General features: G+C 36.8%; 1 protein-coding gene across 1 annotated transcript in view; it reads right to left on the bottom strand.

The window, feature by feature from the left end:
- Positions 1 to 8,105: 8,105 nt before the first annotated feature.
- The window catches only part of LOC107098421 (contactin-1a-like), a 16,416-nt gene continuing 7,424 nt past the window's right edge, over positions 8,106 to 17,097 (bottom strand). The window contains exons 6-24 of the mRNA XM_015396097.1: positions 16,114 to 16,209; positions 15,690 to 15,902; positions 15,511 to 15,610; positions 14,399 to 14,583; positions 14,199 to 14,323; positions 13,983 to 14,100; positions 13,750 to 13,900; positions 13,536 to 13,663; positions 11,901 to 12,073; positions 11,619 to 11,742; positions 11,369 to 11,536; positions 11,100 to 11,249; positions 10,942 to 11,012; positions 10,597 to 10,849; positions 10,330 to 10,451; positions 9,980 to 10,169; positions 9,777 to 9,898; positions 9,521 to 9,677; positions 8,106 to 9,441 (exon numbers count right to left, since the gene is read on the bottom strand). Coding sequence (XP_015251583.1) covers positions 9,365 to 9,441; positions 9,521 to 9,677; positions 9,777 to 9,898; positions 9,980 to 10,169; positions 10,330 to 10,451; positions 10,597 to 10,849; positions 10,942 to 11,012; positions 11,100 to 11,249; positions 11,369 to 11,536; positions 11,619 to 11,742; positions 11,901 to 12,073; positions 13,536 to 13,663; positions 13,750 to 13,900; positions 13,983 to 14,100; positions 14,199 to 14,323; positions 14,399 to 14,583; positions 15,511 to 15,610; positions 15,690 to 15,902; positions 16,114 to 16,209 — 2,723 coding nt within the window. The 3' untranslated portion in view covers positions 8,106 to 9,364. The remainder of the gene's footprint in view (positions 9,442 to 9,520; positions 9,678 to 9,776; positions 9,899 to 9,979; positions 10,170 to 10,329; positions 10,452 to 10,596; positions 10,850 to 10,941; positions 11,013 to 11,099; positions 11,250 to 11,368; positions 11,537 to 11,618; positions 11,743 to 11,900; positions 12,074 to 13,535; positions 13,664 to 13,749; positions 13,901 to 13,982; positions 14,101 to 14,198; positions 14,324 to 14,398; positions 14,584 to 15,510; positions 15,611 to 15,689; positions 15,903 to 16,113; positions 16,210 to 17,097) is intronic.

Here is a 17,097-nt window from a genome sequence, read left to right as displayed (position 1 = left end):
ATTTTATCTACCTGTTCCCTCTGCTATATATTCAGTTTAGCCCAGCTATCGGGGCCGGATCATTAATAGTGTATTTGTGTTATGTAATCCTGTTAGTTGTTCACGTTTGTTTTTTTGAGTTTAGTAAAGTCCCTGGTTAATGTCCTGACTCTTAGAGGCCAGTTGATTGAGAGGGTTTGGTGTTTGTCTTTTGTCTCCTGATCATGTTCCAGCTCCTCCCACTGAGCCCTCTGGGTTTTGGCTCAGTGTTCGGGAAGAGCTCAGGTTCTGGTCCTTCTCCGCGGAGCCTTCAGGGTTTTGGCTCGGATCGCGGGGGAGGATAGTTTTAATTCCTGTGATCATGGCTTCTTCGTGGAGTACAGTTTAAAGTTTCTGCAGTTATCCTGGTACCAAGTCTTGCCTCTGTCCCTCTTAACCACTGAGCCCGCCTGTCTCCATCTGAGAGTTTCTGTCTGAGCTCACTAATGGACTCATGGAATTCTGAATTTTCCTGAACTCTCTGTGGATTCCTGGAACCTTGGATCTGTCTGTTCCTGCTTGGATCGGAACCCCTGGTCAGGCTACGTACTCCTGGATCTCAGAACTGTCTACTTCTAAACTTTCTCTGACCTGGATCAGTTTCCTGCCTGCTCACTGGGGTTGCTGCATCGGGGACACCAAAAGACGGCTAAGCGCCGCATCTTGTTTGGCAGTCCATCGCCTGGATCCTTCCTTCCTCGGAGTGGATGGTCTGAACTGTTAAACCAGGTAAGTGACTCTCACGGATAATCACCTTCTCTTAGATTATTGAGGTCACTTACCTGTGTTTCTCCCACAGCCAGAGTACTGGTGATGAGCGATTCTCCTCCCTCCCCTTGCAGTGGCTGCAGGCCCGTTTATCCACAGCAGCCTGCATTCCGTTCTGTTTTAATTTCTGTCATTAAATGTTTTGAAACTTCCCATTGTCTGACTCACCTTGAATACTGGGTCCATCTTTCTGGTTTGATGACACCTTAATGTTTTGAGCTTTACATTTCTCCCCATTTGTTTCTATTTGAGTTTTAACTATTGATGATCAACTCAACATAACCTGACCAGTAATAAAATTGTTAGATTACATTTTAAATCCAAGAACTAATTCTGAGAAAGAAGAGGGAACCCTGAATTTAGATCCTCTAGGCATCCATTCTGTGGTCACTCCTTGTCTGGGTGCACAGGCAGTGGTGACTTGACATGCAAAGCACAAGCTTTTTTATTTAAAGAGCATCTCTGTCTAAGACCTTACAAGTTACATAATATACACTGTGTTTCCAGAATAAAAACGGTAAGTCAAAAGAAATTTAAAAACCGCAGCTTTGCCTCATTTGTCATTTTGCAAAAACCAGGACCATGTTCTATGCATTTTACATTTCAACTCTTTAAGGACATTATAGACATTTACAACTGATATCACCTGCATAAATAAAGATGGATATCCATTGTTAAAGATTACAATGCAACATGTTTGTTTCCTTTTGGACCCCACAGTAAACCCATGATTTAGGAAGGGGCATTTTTAGTGCTTGTTTTCTGTAGAGATAAAGTTTTACGGCTGACAGAGGGAAACATTTCACCAGTCAGATATAATTTAAAAGTCATGTGTTAAAAGGATTTTCTCTGAGTGTCTGTTGCGGAACAAAAAAAATAAAAAATAATATTTCCTACTGATATGGGATTTAAATAGAGAAAAATTAGGTACATATGCCTACTATGAACACATAACTATGAAAAACATACCATTGGTTTTCAGTCTTCCATTTCTAAGAATTTGATAAAAAATGTTTTAAGCTAGAATATTCCACATTACAAAACTATCAGTGTGGTAAGGAAAACATTTGTATATTTAAGTGATTTTTCATTTTTGAAAATGACTAAAACTAATTTAAAGTGTACATTTTTTTTTTTTTTTTTTTTTGAAAAATATACACTAAAACTGAAGGAAGGAAAGAACTAATATTATGCAGTAAGTTGCATAATGCTGTTTTCCATTATCTGGATCAGGGGATAGGAAGTCCAAGAGTGAAACACAGACATTCTCCCTGCAGTAATACTTATTCTGAGGAGTGAAACATGTTTTCAAACCAGAAGGTAAGTGATCTTTAATGGGCTCTATTGGGTTCTGGGTCTGCCATAGGATCTCTCCTCAGCTGGACGTGCCCAGTAGACCTTCAAAGGCAGGCACAAAGGAGCTATCCTTATCAGATGCACAGCGTTTTAGATGACTGCATTTTGTCCATACTAAGGGAACTCATTAGGGTCTGTTGTATCCAGGGTTTTTATTTTTCATTTAGGGTCTATAACTTATGTCCTTGTTGGTAACTTTAGAAAAAAATATGGATATGGAGAGTGTTTTTATTTTGCATCATCTTCATTATGACTGACCCAACACACAGGCACATAACTGTAGATGAGAGCGCAAGGCATCTATCCATTAAGAGTATTTCAAGACTATTTTCTATTATTTTAATACAATTACCCTTGTTTTCTTTGTTTTTTCTTTCAGTTTTTATTACTCACACAATTCCTTCCTGACATGACATGTTTTGCATCCTTCCTTTGTTAGTCTAAAATAATTTACAACCTTCTGTGAAATAGATTAGGAATATCAAGCTAGTACTAGAAATCAGAGGTTGATCCTGATGCTGAATTTGCTGGTTAATTTTGAGAAGCTTTGCTCTTCTTCCACAGAGACCAAAGATACTTCTAAATTGGTCATTATTTTAGCCTTTCTTGGTTGTTTGTCTTTGCTAAATGTGTGATCAACTTTATTAAAAAAAAATTATACTGAAAGCAGTATGTGGGTTAGAACGGGACAATACTTGGTGAAAAATGGTGAAATATTGTTGACATGCTGACATTAGATTTATGGTAGTAGGCTTTAGCTTAAGTTGCAATCTGTTTTCAATTTCACCAAAAGAAAAACAAAGTGTAAACATGAGGGTGAAGGTTGGTTCAGGATCCAAATGCAGAGATGAGTTATTGTAGGTTTTATCAAAAGCAACAGAAGCAAATTCCCAAAACAAAATACTGAAAACCAAAATTCAAGGAGATGTCATGGAAATACACAGGGTAGCAAAGAAACAAGGAAAAAAGCCTGAAGAGCTGCACAGCGAGAGTATATATGGTAGTCAGAACAAAGACTGGGGTAATCAGCTGATATGAAGCAGGTGTGGATGGAAGGGATTAGATTGGAGCTATGGAAAAGGAGACAGGCACAAGGGGGCAACAGAGAGTAACTGAAGACTGCTTGAATATAACACAAAATGGAAAATAAACCAAAGATATACCACACAGAAATACTTAGATAATGAAAACTGAAAGTCCAAAAGGGGAAAACCTTAGCACAATGTTATCCCCTTAACTTAGAAACTGTTTTGCTATAGAGGAATACATTTTCACCCAAAGATCTGTGTTTTCAATCTTCTCTGGTTTTCAGATGTGGCCTAAATAGGTTTGCATATATTTTCTGTGAACACACAGTGGTTTCTCTGTTTATCTCACTATTCAAACATTTGTATATCTTATGTTTGGTTTGGTTGTGACGGACTCCCAACCTGTTCATGGTTTCAGCCTCCTTTCACAGTTTGCTGTCAAGTAAGACTACAGCTCCACAAAAAATATGGCACTTTTTTGGGGTTTGAATTAAAACTATTTATTAAGATTAAAGAATAAAAAAACTATCTGTATTATTCCTGGATCACGTGATAAATGATATGTCTCATCTTTACATGCTATCAAACAATCTCTGGGAGGACAGTTATGGATACATTGGAATTTTCATCCATTATAGAATGTGTTGGATAGATAAAAGAAAAGACAAACCAGCTAAAAAAAAATATGAAACATACAAGATAAATAAACTAGATAACACCCAGTGAAAGGTAAACAAAGAGAACTATCACAGTAAACCCACAATGAAAAAGATAAGGAACTACGGCAACAAAACAAATCAACAATAAAATCTCACTTGCAGATCCTGACATTATTTGTACATTAGAATATCTTTATTGTATTTTTCTATTTAAGTTTCAGAGTTTGATTAGTTAAGGAAAAACGTTTAATGAACAGTTATAAAATAACTGAAATATGTTACCTACACCTCCAAATGTCTTGGTTGCTGTGACAATACTACTGCATCTGATAGAAGGTGATGTCTGGACAAATTCAAGCTTAGCCATGATCAGTCTATTTATATAGCGTCATGATGAATTGGTGCAATATGAATAAATTGAATTGAACTGATTTTTGTGACAGACATAAAGGGAGAATCAACTAAACTTTAATCAAATATTGTTTGAAATAGAGCTGCACAGATACTAACAGAAAAGCCCAACTTTATTTCATCACACATGAAGCTGCTCACATAAGTCCTTCAACAACATCACCTGTAATCAGTCTGATAAATTGTATGATTTGCTTCTCAAACACCATCAATGGTCTGACAAAATGCAGCTAGTAGGAGAATCAAATATGTAGCAGTCCTTTTTCACATTGTGAACAAGGCCATAAGATACTTACATAGGAGACAATTTCTGACTTATGGACACTGCAGCCTATTTCTGTCATTGAACCAGGAACCAGGAAATATGGTCCTCGGTGCTGCTATGCAGGTTAGGAGAGTTACAGTATTTACACAAGTCTGCGCCACACTGCAAGATTTGTCAGGAAAATTAAGCGGATCCCTCAGAACCCCAGGAGCCATCTGAGAATGCTTGTTGCTTAGCTCTACGGGGCCCAGAAGTGTTGGGTCTCTCTGGTCTGAGCTAACTAGTGAGCCACCCAGGGGGTCTGGGCTCAGATGTGATTCATGGCTCATGCAGAGTACTTTGCATATGGCCTGGTTTGGTTACTTCCTCTGTATCACGTGGGCCAAAGACCTGCTGCTAAATGACAAATATTAGATTATTGAGTTACATTCATTATTTACAGAACAACAAAGGATGCAACAGAGTAAGGAGATGTGCTAACTGGTAAAAAGCATTAGATAATGATAAGATGAGGGTATGTGAGCGGTAGAAAAATCTAAAGCAGAGCATGCTTTTGAGCATTATGGGCCTCAGCTCTATTACAAAATCCATCCATGTGCTCCTGCCGTCACAAGTTTAATGTGACAGAGCCTTCTCTGATCAAATGGAAAGCAGCCAAGGGAATATCTAATATGTAAATAACAGTGTGTTCTCTGCTGCACCCAGGGAGCACATTTATTCTACCCTACATCTGAGATGGATATATTTGGTTACTGCTGAAAAACATAACATGGATGCTAAAACACCTACTGTAATGGCCAAACTGCTTCCTGTATCCTCTCTAATGCTCACATTACTTCAAGTTGTCCCACAATTTGTATGATTTTGGTCTAGAAGAATAAAGGGGCCATGGCAGAAGGTTGGCCGTTTGTATGTTTGGACACTTGGTACCTTTTTTGGATCAGTATTTTGCTAAAACACTGAGTGAAAGAACGTTGTTGTTTTTGTTTAGTTCACTGAAATTCTATTTAAATTATTTAAATCATTTTAAGTGTGTCCTTTGGAAATACAAACAGGTTTGCAGTTCCTCTGCTGTGCTCAACAGAAATGATTCAGGGATTTTCATTCTTAAGTTTTCCATAATGTTAGCAATAAACATAAGGGAATAAAGCAAATATTAAAAATTATTATTGTGTTACTTTGGCTGGATATTTGAATAATAATGATTGTGTTTGCTCTCTTTATTTTCCTCCATCATTATGTTACCTTTGCAAGATAACAGCATCGTGGTCACAAAAAATATAGTGGACATCTATTGCTAAGGTCAAATACATTATCAACATGACTTATTTGTATTCATGTTATTAAAAAAGTAATACAATACCAAGCATTTAATACCAGTAACCCCCTCTGATTAAAATATTGTACACCATGATAATGGGAAAAGGACTGAGATTAGATAAATTGTGCAATTCTAGTAATGACACATTAAAATACCATTAAGTGGGAATATGGCCATCATGCTGCATAATTATTACTTGCACTTATTTGAATTTCCTTTAGTATAAATAGTTTCATATTTTAAGTGAATCATTAGTCAATTCAGTCAGAAAAATGAAAGATGTGCTCAGAAATGTCTTGATTTTAGAACAGTTGCACATTTGGTTTTGTATCTGTCAGACATAAGTATATAATGATCAGAAAGTCCCTACAATAAATTAATTGGCAAGATCCTGCTTTCTCTCCCAACTTGTTCCTTACTGCCACCACTATCCAGATAGCACTTATCGTGACAGCCACTGATGTCCTTCCACTGTAGCTTAAGTGTCTTTACCCATTTGAGGTGTTCGGACTGAGCCCAGTTTAGCCATTTTATGTCAGGGGACAAATCTAAAAGTTGCAGGACATCAACCAGGAGGATCTGAGCTTGAGACCACTTTTCTAAGTGCCATTTTATGTCTGCTAGAAATCAATCCTCTTGGTGCTGTTTTTATGCCTTATCCACTCTTAAAATAACTTGTCACTGAAACTTTAAAATATAGAAGCAGTGTTTGATGATTTAAGAATCTAGTCTCCTTCTCTGCTATCACTGAGCTGAGATTCTTACAGAAGATGTCAGATATATAGGCGGTTCATTTTTAATCGGTCAGAGAGTCAGCGTTTGTCTTTGTTTCCAAAGAACCAACATTTTTTTTCAGCAATACCATAAATATCTTAATCATGCAAGTGTAAAATTATTCTGCAATCAAATTATTCAAGCAATCAAATTATTCAATAATTCTACTTTGTGACACCTACAAAGGTGTTTTTTTGTTTTATTTGAGTTTAGTTTGTCTTGCTTTTTCTTTGCCATTTACAGAGCTCAAATCTAGTTTACATGTGCACTCATCTGCTAATTTCAACTGGCCATCTTTAGTTTTCATGGTTGAGAAAAAATATCACCCAAATCTTTGGATCATTAAGATATCCAACATTTAGTGCCAGATAGCTATGATTTCCATCTTCTAATGCATTGTTGTTTTCTTTTATTTTCATACATAGAAAAATATGTGTGAAGTAAAAGAAAACTGTTCAGCAGAAGAGCTGCAGTCTTTCTGGTTTCCACGAAAAGTGCATTCAAAGCAGAACCAGACTGAGGATGTTAATAAAAACCAAAGGAACCATCGCAACAAAAGGGTTGTTCATTATCCTTCCCTGGAGGGTGAATCACTCCCCCTTGCCTCCGATGGACTCACCTTTCTGCAACTGCTGTGATTGTTTGTAAATGATAGCAAGATTGATTTTTCGCCACGCACAGGAATTCGGGCGGTGTAATTTGTTTATCAGGAAGGATGTAAAATAGGAGGGGAAAAATGGTACTGGAGGTAGAAAAGATAAAAGCTACTCAGACAGCCCCCACTCTGGAAAGGCACAAAGCTTCATTTGAGTAAAAGTAAAAGCTTACAAAATGGTCTATCTCAATGAGAGCTGCAAAAGATATGGCAGACATGGCATTTTGAAAGGAATACTGAAATAGCATGGAAATGTTCCATGTTGGTTAAAGTAAATTAAAAGGTGCAAGAAAATAAAAAAAGTATTACAACATTAAAATGTTGATACGTTGTCTTAGTGCAGATGAAATTGCTCTATCTGTATTTGAATAAAAAATAAAGGAAACAACTGATAAAAAATGTATATAATTAGATGGGTTTTAAGTGCCTCTTTGCAAGATTTACTGTAGTTATGTGGGAACACTGCCATCTGGTGGCTGTATTATTCCTTTCTCTATTAGTTTGCAGCTTCTTTGATGTTTAAAAGTTATATATATCCCACATATTTTTTTTTCCTTAAAGAAAAAAAAACTTATCTTTTGCATTTCTGTTTAAAATAAAGTAAAGCCTAGAATGCAATAAGATTTGTTTTAAACATCATATTTTAGTTAAAATCTCATAAAATGTCTTCCAAATGGTTTATGATACCTTGTTACATAATACATTTTATAAGAGACAATGCATTTCTTTTTTCAGACATATGTGAAAACGCACATTCAGTTTTTTACGTTTTCAAACAATTCTGAAGTGTGAAGATTCCGATTTGATATGTAGGCATAAGCACGAACAGAATAAGATCATGACTGATGAATTCTTTTTATTAGTTTTCCAACTTTAAATAGAGGAAAGTAGCAGTAACATACATATCCATTTGTACATCAGTGAGGTTTCACCTTCTACCAGATAAAAGTGCATCTTTATTAGTGATCCATGCCTTTCAAATTTTAATATGCAAAATAGAAAAGAAAGAAAAGTGCTGGGTTTACATTGTAGAGATAAAAAAAAAATAGTGAAGTTTTAAGAAAACAATTATGTTCTCATTGAAACAAATAAGGGTAAGTATATGGACAATAAAAAAATGTTCATTGCATTTTTTGCACAAAATCATCCTCAGATAATGACTTTTTTCCTCAGTTCTGTGCATTTTTAGCTCTTTTTTTAAGGAGTTGTTTTGGGGCGCTGTCGCTTTTATGCAGTTTAGCTGTAGCTTAACACAAACCCCCAAATCACTGATTAGAATTGTTTTTATACAGGTGAAAATAGATCCAAATAGATCTACAAAAGCAGAACTGTACATCTTTGACCCAAAGACAGACCCAAAGGGAGACCAAATGGAACCTTTCTGCACAACCAGCTACTGTTGCCTTGATTTGTCCCTAGAGGTGTCAGGAAACACACAGTATGAAGAGACAGTGGCTAAAGGTTGGTAAAAAATTGATTTGTGAATTTTGCAAATTTTTCCTGTTCATGTATGTGATGTTTTTATGTGGAAACCCTGGCTTAACAACAAATGCCAAACTAAGTTTTAGTGGCTCAGCAGTTTAGAAGTATATCAAAAACACTGGCAATGATTAGTTGTATTTGTGGAAAATTCCTAATACACAGCACTCTTGAAAAAAATGTCCAGGTAAATTAAAATAAATTAATAAATTAATAAATAAATATGATCAAAACAACTAGTTTTAGTGCAATTCAGTTACTTTACATTTATTACTACCTAAGCAGTGTTTTAATTATATGCTACAGCAGTCTGTATCTGTCTTTATATATTCTGGAAAGAATTTCAACTGTTAACAATTTTGAACTTGTGCATGAAAATCTTTGCTAAAATTCCCACTCTTCTTTTTAGATATCTTGCTGCTGTCTTTGCGCAGTACATTACAGAATTACTGCACTGCAAACAAACCACTTTTATTTGGAAATCAAAATTCTACTTTTTACCTTCAGGAATACTGTAAAAATGGATACTAGTTATTGTGAACATTTTCACGATGAATCGATCTTCCATGAGGTCCAAGTATTGGCTTCCTATAGTCCATTATATACAACAAACCTGCTTGTGATTTAAATTTACAAACCTGTAATACACAGCGCCAGCAGCAACAAAGATAAGAAACCTAATGTGGGTGTGGTGAGGGATGCTTTACCTGAAGAAGAATAAAGATGACAAAAGTTAGTCAAAAAAAGGATAAACACTTTTTAAAACTCTGTTAGCTTAGAGCTTACCCTTAATACTTATCATCCTGACTGGGCCATCTCCCCCTTCATAGCGACCACGAACCATCAGTTCATAGTCACCAAACTGAGGCATTGGGAAGTCCATAAAGTGCCAGCCGGTGATATAGACCTTCCCGTATATATACCCTGTTTTTCTAAACATGACCTGAGAAACCAAAACATAGGTGATTTTAAACATTCCTACTATCTTAGCAATCTGAAACCTTTCTTACAATAGAGTTCAAATAAAGCTAACCGTACATACCTTGTAGTACAATGGGAAAGAGACATTCCCAAACCAGTCATACTGGATATGATCCCACCATACATACAGCCATTGTCCTGTCCAGCTGACATAGCGCCACATCCGGGGAGGCTCAGAGGGTGCTGTTAAGAAATGGTTTATTCATTTTGAATGTTCACATATGTATCATTACACATCTCTGTCAGATGTTATTTTGCTCTTACGTGCTCTCTTTGTGAACATCTCGCAGTGTTCACCAGGCGGTCCAAGGCCTGCTCCGTTGAAGGCCCGGACCTCAATGAGGTAATGTGAATCTGGCAGCATATTCTCCAGTCGGGTCTGATTGACTGTGGCTGGAACAAATATGCGATTTGCTCCTGGTTCTGGGTCATCATATTTTCTCCAGTATTTGACCTGTGAAGTTAGATTCATTTTTGGTCAGTTTTTAGCTTTTTTGAGTAAATAATATGGCAAAGCATGGATAGATTGAAATCTAGGTTAAACTAATCTTAGTTGTAATTTTGTGGGAGTTTCCGTTATTGCCACAACATGCAAGAAGTAAAAATGTATGTACCTGATATCCCTCAATGTACTGCTGTAGACCTGTTCCAGTATCAACAACAGGCAGCCACCAAACCACTGCTTCAGTGGAGGATACTGGCCTGGCATAGACATCTGTAGGAGGCTCTATTGGAACTGAGTAACCAAAAAGGAAAACCACATTTGAAGTTAGTAATTTAGAAAATAACCAAAATTATACCACAGAGGTTTCTGTCTAGACAAATTTATATAATTATTTAAGCTTTGATTGAAATTATTAGGAAAAGAAACTAATTCTCACCATCTCTCGGGTAATAGATGACCTTGGTGAGGCTGTACGGTCCGGGCCCTTTCTCATTAACTGACTTGATCTTCACCTGAAACTCTCGCACCTGGAAATCCTCCTCGGTGGGAATGAAGTAGGGATCTCTATGAACATATCGTCTGGTCTCTGGGTCTGAGATGGTCTCATACCACCAATCGTAGGCGTCATGAGGCTTGAATGCGACAGTGTACTCAAATTTCCTGCCATAGAAATACCAGGGCTCCACAGGCTGAGGGTTACCATGTCAAAAAAAGAAATGGGTGTCATCACACATTTAGGGAAGAATCTATATTATGTTATTATGCGAGTTTGGAAACTTACCTTCCAAGTGATGATAATCTCGCCATTTCTACCTCCATATCCGGCCACTTCTGTAGGAGAAACAACTGGAGCTGGAAAGAAAGCAGCTCAGCGTGAGTTTTTCAGAAAAGTCTGCTTCATGGCAAAATCATAAACAAAACATTTTTCAGTGTACTTACGAGCACCCCAGGTTTTGATCTTGAGAGAAGGTATACTGGCCTCCCCAGATCCATACTCATTGGTGGCAATGATCCTAAACTGGTACTCCATCCACGGATATAAGTCAGTAACATCTGCTTTCTCCATAGTTCCATCAAGAACGGATGGAGCTAAAGGACAAAAGAAGAGGCTGCTTAAAAGATAAACTGGAAATGCATTCTAAAAAACTTTGTTTTTTTAACAGTCTGTGGAGCAAGATGTCCCTCTGCTGGCCAAAAACAGCACTTACATGTACTGGCATTCCTCCAGTCATCTTCATTTAGAGCCCAGTAGTGTCTGGTCTGAATAGTGTAGTATAAGATGGGACTGTTGTGCTCAGATCCTTTAGACCACAAAAGCCTTACCCAAGTGTCTCCGATCTCCTCGATGCGGAGCACACCAGGAGGGCCGGGAACACCTGGAGGTTTCATATACAACTGCTTTGTAACACTATTACTAATTCAATGCACAGCTCTTATTCATTTAAAGCTTGAACTCACCTACAACTTTCAGGTCAGCGTAAGCAGTGTCACTGTCTACCACAGTCTGAGCAGTGCAGGTGTAACGACCCTCATGCCAAATCTGTGCATTTTTTATTTTCAAGTCACCAACTCCATCTTCACTCTGCTCAGGACAAATAAAAGAAGAAAAAAAAACCCAATGAAATAGTAGTTCCTAGGATAGTAAAAAAAATAAAATAAACATGTCCTATTACATTCATATACAAACATAAGAAAATGTCATAATTTGCAGGCTGAAAGATTATTAAGATGTCAACTCACCATTACTCTCTCATAGTGTGGCCACTCTGCATTAAAGTCAATGACTCTGAGGTCAATGGCCCAGATAAAAGTGACGTCCAGCATGGAGTCATACGAAGCAGCACATCGGAGAACCACCTCGTCTCCAACTCTGACCTCGGAGTCCTCAGGTGCTACAGTGATACCTGTTGCCTCTGAGAATAGATACAAACAGATCGTCCGTTAAAAATCCCAAGGAGTATTGTAAGTGGTTGTCAAACTACATTCCTGCTGTTTTTCCCAGACACATTAAATATACATAGGAAAATTCTAAACAAATAGCAAAACTAATATATTTTCAGTTTTGCTAATAGGATCGTCTAATTTTTACATAATTTATTTCGCTTTGGTGTATTTTAAAGAGACTCAGGCCAATGCACATGTGTTGTTCAATGAATGTTTTTTTGACTTTACTGAATATTGGTGATTAACACAATTCAACTTCAGAGAATATCAATTAGGTTTTTAGAGTAAGGCAGAAAAGTTATAATCTTCCAAAATAAATGTAATGGCATGTTCCCTTGTCTTTTCCATTTTTACAGTAGCTATGACAAATGGGCAACTTTTTTATACCCTATTTGTCCATAAATCATCCAAGGCATGAATTAATGATAATAAGAGAAAAGCTGATACATTTAAAAATGCATCAAGTATATTTATTTTACTAGAACTGAGAGGCACGCCTGCAAATATGGAAAAGATATATTTATAATTATAATAATTATAAGATTTATTTTTTTTACTTTGTTTTCCTCTAATGAATAAATCAACTTTAGACACAACTATAAAATTAAGTATTTTCAAAATATCTTGCACAGCTTTACTAGATATACCATAATTAGGTAACAACTCTGAGGAAAACCACACTTTCTACCTTTCTCTGTGCAAAGCACGTAAAGAGACTCACTTTTGCCAGAAAAAGGAATAACAATAGACTTTGGAGCTCCTGTATCAACCAACCTCTTGCTTTTTGATGTTGCTTAAAGGGAAATTGGAGGCAGATATTTTAATTATCAGGTTCATCCCCTGTGGAACCGACAAGCAGTTTTAGTCTGTGAGGCAGACCCATTATCTCTAAAGTTATGCTGCTATAGGCTTAGACTGCTGGAGGACATAGAGACCACTTAAGATCACTCTGTCTTGTTCTATCTCTATTCTCCCATTCTACAGGATGTTTTCGTTCAACGAAAAGCTTTATATTCTCTCTATTTTTCTCGTCATCTGATCATTTCACTACATGTGACACCATCGTCAAGTTAAAGATCTACTGGACTATAGCTATCAACCCGTTAGATTATAGAGTGGGGCCTGTTTTTCTGTGTATAATAATAATAATAAATAAATAATAAATAATTTGCAAATAGAGACTAAAGTGTTGGTGCTGGTCTCATTTAGCCAGAGCAACCTGTGTTAAAAGTTTTCCCAGTCCCCTGCATAGCTTGTAGCATTCTTCAGGCATGACTTCTCATGGCTTTGTCTTTAATACAGGCCAAGTTTGAGGATTGTATGACTAACAGTTGTCCTACATGTCAATAATTTGTTTTGAATGTAACACAAAAGTTGAAGAGTGTATGAATGGTTATACAAAGAACTATAGTCACACATTTACCAGCTAACCTGTGATGGTGAGATATCCTGAACTGCTGGCTTTTCCTCTGTCATTTTCGGCGACACAGGTGTAAAACCCTTCATCGTTTTTGGTGGCGTTCAAGATCTCCAGGCTGCCATCGAGCATGATAGAAACACTAAAAATAAAAAGAATTAAACCTATCTATTATTATAAACTGAAAACATGTTCATGTTTACTGCGGGGCGGGGTATTTATGCTGACCGGGAGTTGTTGAAGAGGACCTCCTTGCCCTTTGTCCAGGTGAATCGAGGTTTTGGAGCAGCTCTTGGCTTACACTCTATCACCACTCGTCCGGCTTTAGCTCCAAGTAGATACTTCTTTACGGGATTGAGCTCAAAGTTTGGAGCCCAGGCTGGTTGGAAATAATAGGGGAGTTATTTCCATTTAAAGATGCATTTTACAAATAGTAAAACCATCTACACACAAGAGCTTACCAACAACTCGCAGCTCAGCATTGGCATATTTGATGCCCCAGTAATTCTCAGCAATACACTGGTACATCCCAGAGTCATCAAAAGTCAGACTGGAAAACTTTAGCTCACCTTTGCCATACTAGAAAAAAAAACATACGTCGGAAAGAAGACAGCTTTGAGAAGAACTATGACAAATGAGACTAGAGAAATGCTTTAAAAGATAAAAATTTTTTTTACCATATACCCATCTTTGTACCAGCTGATGAAAGGGAAGGGTTTTCCTGAAGCCACGCAACGCATCGTGTGCTCAGATCCAATATCCACTTGTGTGTTGTTGATAGTTTCCGCCCATTCAGGTGCAGCTACATGCATATATTGGGTGTCATTATTCCTTACATGAGAAAAAAAAAAATACTACCACCTTTAACTTGACTTACATTCCACATAAAGCCAGGCTTTGTGCCAGTCCTTTCCTTTGGTGTTGATAGCTTCGCATTCATATGCTCCAACATCTTCATACTGAACATTGTAGAGATGAAGCACAGCACCTGATTCACTGATCTCATGATTGGCAGGGAGGTCAGTGGCGTCAACCTTCCTCCATACAATGTGCGGGATGGGACTGAATAAGAAAAGTGATCGACAAAGGAATTTTTAAAAAATGGATGAACTCAACACTTTAAGGTTATATAAGAGTAAGATGGGTTTGTCACATTGCAAACACAAACAGTGTTGTATTCAAGTGGAATTTTTTTTAATAGACTAAAACAAAGAAGAGCATATTTTTTATATGGTTTCGATTTTTACTTTACAAATTAAGCTCTGTATGGTTTGATATGAATTTGCATTTAGCCCCTTTATTCTGACACCCCCAATTACATGAATTTTTCTTCAAAACAGTGTAGAAATCAAGCTGTTTTTATTGAAAACCCGGAAAGGTTTGAAAGAGGACAGTGCTGAAAGAAAATATTTTAGAGGATGCAAAAGACTTGAGACTGTAGGTTTCATATTTTAAACGAAAACTGATCCCAACATACAGCAAGAGCAACAATGGTTAACATCAAAGCATTTTCATCTTTTAGAATCGCCTGTGGCGAGAGTTGAAAAACATTGACAACTGATATTCTCATGGACATGCAAACATTTCACTTTCTAAATGTTTCACTGGAAATAAATTCTTCAAAGGAGGATAAATACATGACTTTTCAGATTACTATTTTCAAAAACAAACCCAAAACCATGAACGCTTTTCATTTCACCACAAAATAAATCCCTTCTATGTGCTGCTCTACAGCATAAAATTCCATTATAAAACATTTTGATGAATGTGAAAAAGTTAAAGGAATATAAATGCATTTTTTAAAATCCCTCTAAAATATAGAAGACCAGCAGATCTAAACTGGCCCATTCCTTAACCTTGTGATTTGTGTTCCCTGTCCATTATATATTTCCAAGTGCTCTAACAATTTCTATTATTCTAAAAGGTCCAACTTCATGTCCTGTAATGTTATCTATATAAGCAATCACCAACTAAGCTTCAAACACTTACTTTCCAAGAGCAAAGCACTCCAATGTAATATTGGAGGCCAGCATTGCAGTGGTGTCTGGAAACTTCACCCTAATGTCTGCTGGATATTTTCTCTCCTCACCTGCGACAGTAAAAGATAAATATCAATGATAAGAAAACACTACAGTTTGATATCTTAACTGCCACAGATTATGACTAACCATCATCTGGAGGTAAAGGGATGAGAGGGATAAATTTGGAGTAGACGCTCTTTCCTATTATGGGACTAGAAACAAAACAGGAGTAGTTTCCTGCATCCTGAGCTTCAACCTTTGAGATGTAAAGGTTCCCTGTCTTCTGAGAGACAAACCGACGGCGGTCTGTGGGCAGGAAAACTGGGAACTCGTTATAGATCCATCGATATGTAACTTCCTCTGAAAATAAAAACATAGATGAGAAAGAAAAGAAGTTCACACATCCACAGATGTACAGTTTGGTCAGCAAAATAATGGTTAGCTATTTTTCTATAGATTGTTATCTGACAGTTTCAAAGAATCATACGTTCAATGATTATCTAATTGCATTTTCAAGGGCTCTCAATTTTTAAGTGTAGATTTTTGAGACTGAGGAGGAAGGTATACATACTTGGCCAGGCTTTTGGTGGAACACACAACAGAACTGCCCCCTGACCTTCTTTAGCATACACTGGGTCCCTCTCATCATCCGGAAACTCTTCAATATCTATATTGGGAATTTAAACAAGAAGAGATATTATTGATGAAACAAGAAAGAAAAGTTCAGTCAAGCAAAGTCTACCATACAGTATGCAGGATTAGGGATTTTGGTAGGATTAGGGAATTTGGTAGTCTTTTGAAAATTTCAAATTTAAATTATTTTTTAGCCTCTTAATATCCACCTCATTTTGGTAAGTTCTCATCTATTTTGCAAATTACCCAGATTGAAAAGCAAATAACTTAGGAACTTTAAGCCTAAATTATATGTGTAATAAATTATTTGAAAGCTAACCCCTTCAAGTTTCTGAAAATATACATGAAAATTGGGTGAGTAAAACACCCAAGCTGCATCAAGCCCAAGCTGCATCAGTTCAAACAAGACTCAATGTTGTTGTTTTTTTTTCATTCTCGAAAATAATAGGTTTATTTTTGAACAGCAGTAATAAAGACATGCCTGCTTGTTGTGGCTGCTTTGTCATGGTACATTTTGACATTCTGCTATATCTGTGTTAATTGAGCTTTGGTGCTTGCTATGTCCATAAAATGAGCTAGGTGGTTATATTGTGCAGAATGCAATCTTTCCAACGATGTCTTATATGTCTATATTGGTAAACATTTTACCCGTGTAATTTTCATGCATTCTGAGTTATTATTTGTAAATGCTTTAAAACATTTGAGAGGTTAATTCCATGGAGAATAGAGAGAGAATTAAAAGAGATTTCAAATGTTAACTCTGTCAAAATTCCATCTTTATTTCAGACGGAAATTCAGAAAAATGTCTTTTACTGATGATTGCTCTCGCTCTAACATATAGGTCACTTCAACTGTCCTTTAAATTCACAGCCTGTAACTTTTGGCCACTAGGAGCGCTAGACCTGTAACTTGCACGTCTACT

The sequence above is a fragment of the Cyprinodon variegatus genome, unplaced genomic scaffold (genome assembly GCF_000732505.1).
Source record: "Cyprinodon variegatus isolate N-32 unplaced genomic scaffold, C_variegatus-1.0 Scaffold776, whole genome shotgun sequence".
In the NCBI taxonomy this organism is placed as follows: domain Eukaryota; kingdom Metazoa; phylum Chordata; class Actinopteri; order Cyprinodontiformes; family Cyprinodontidae; genus Cyprinodon; species Cyprinodon variegatus.
This window is presented reverse-complemented; position numbering and strand designations above follow the sequence as displayed.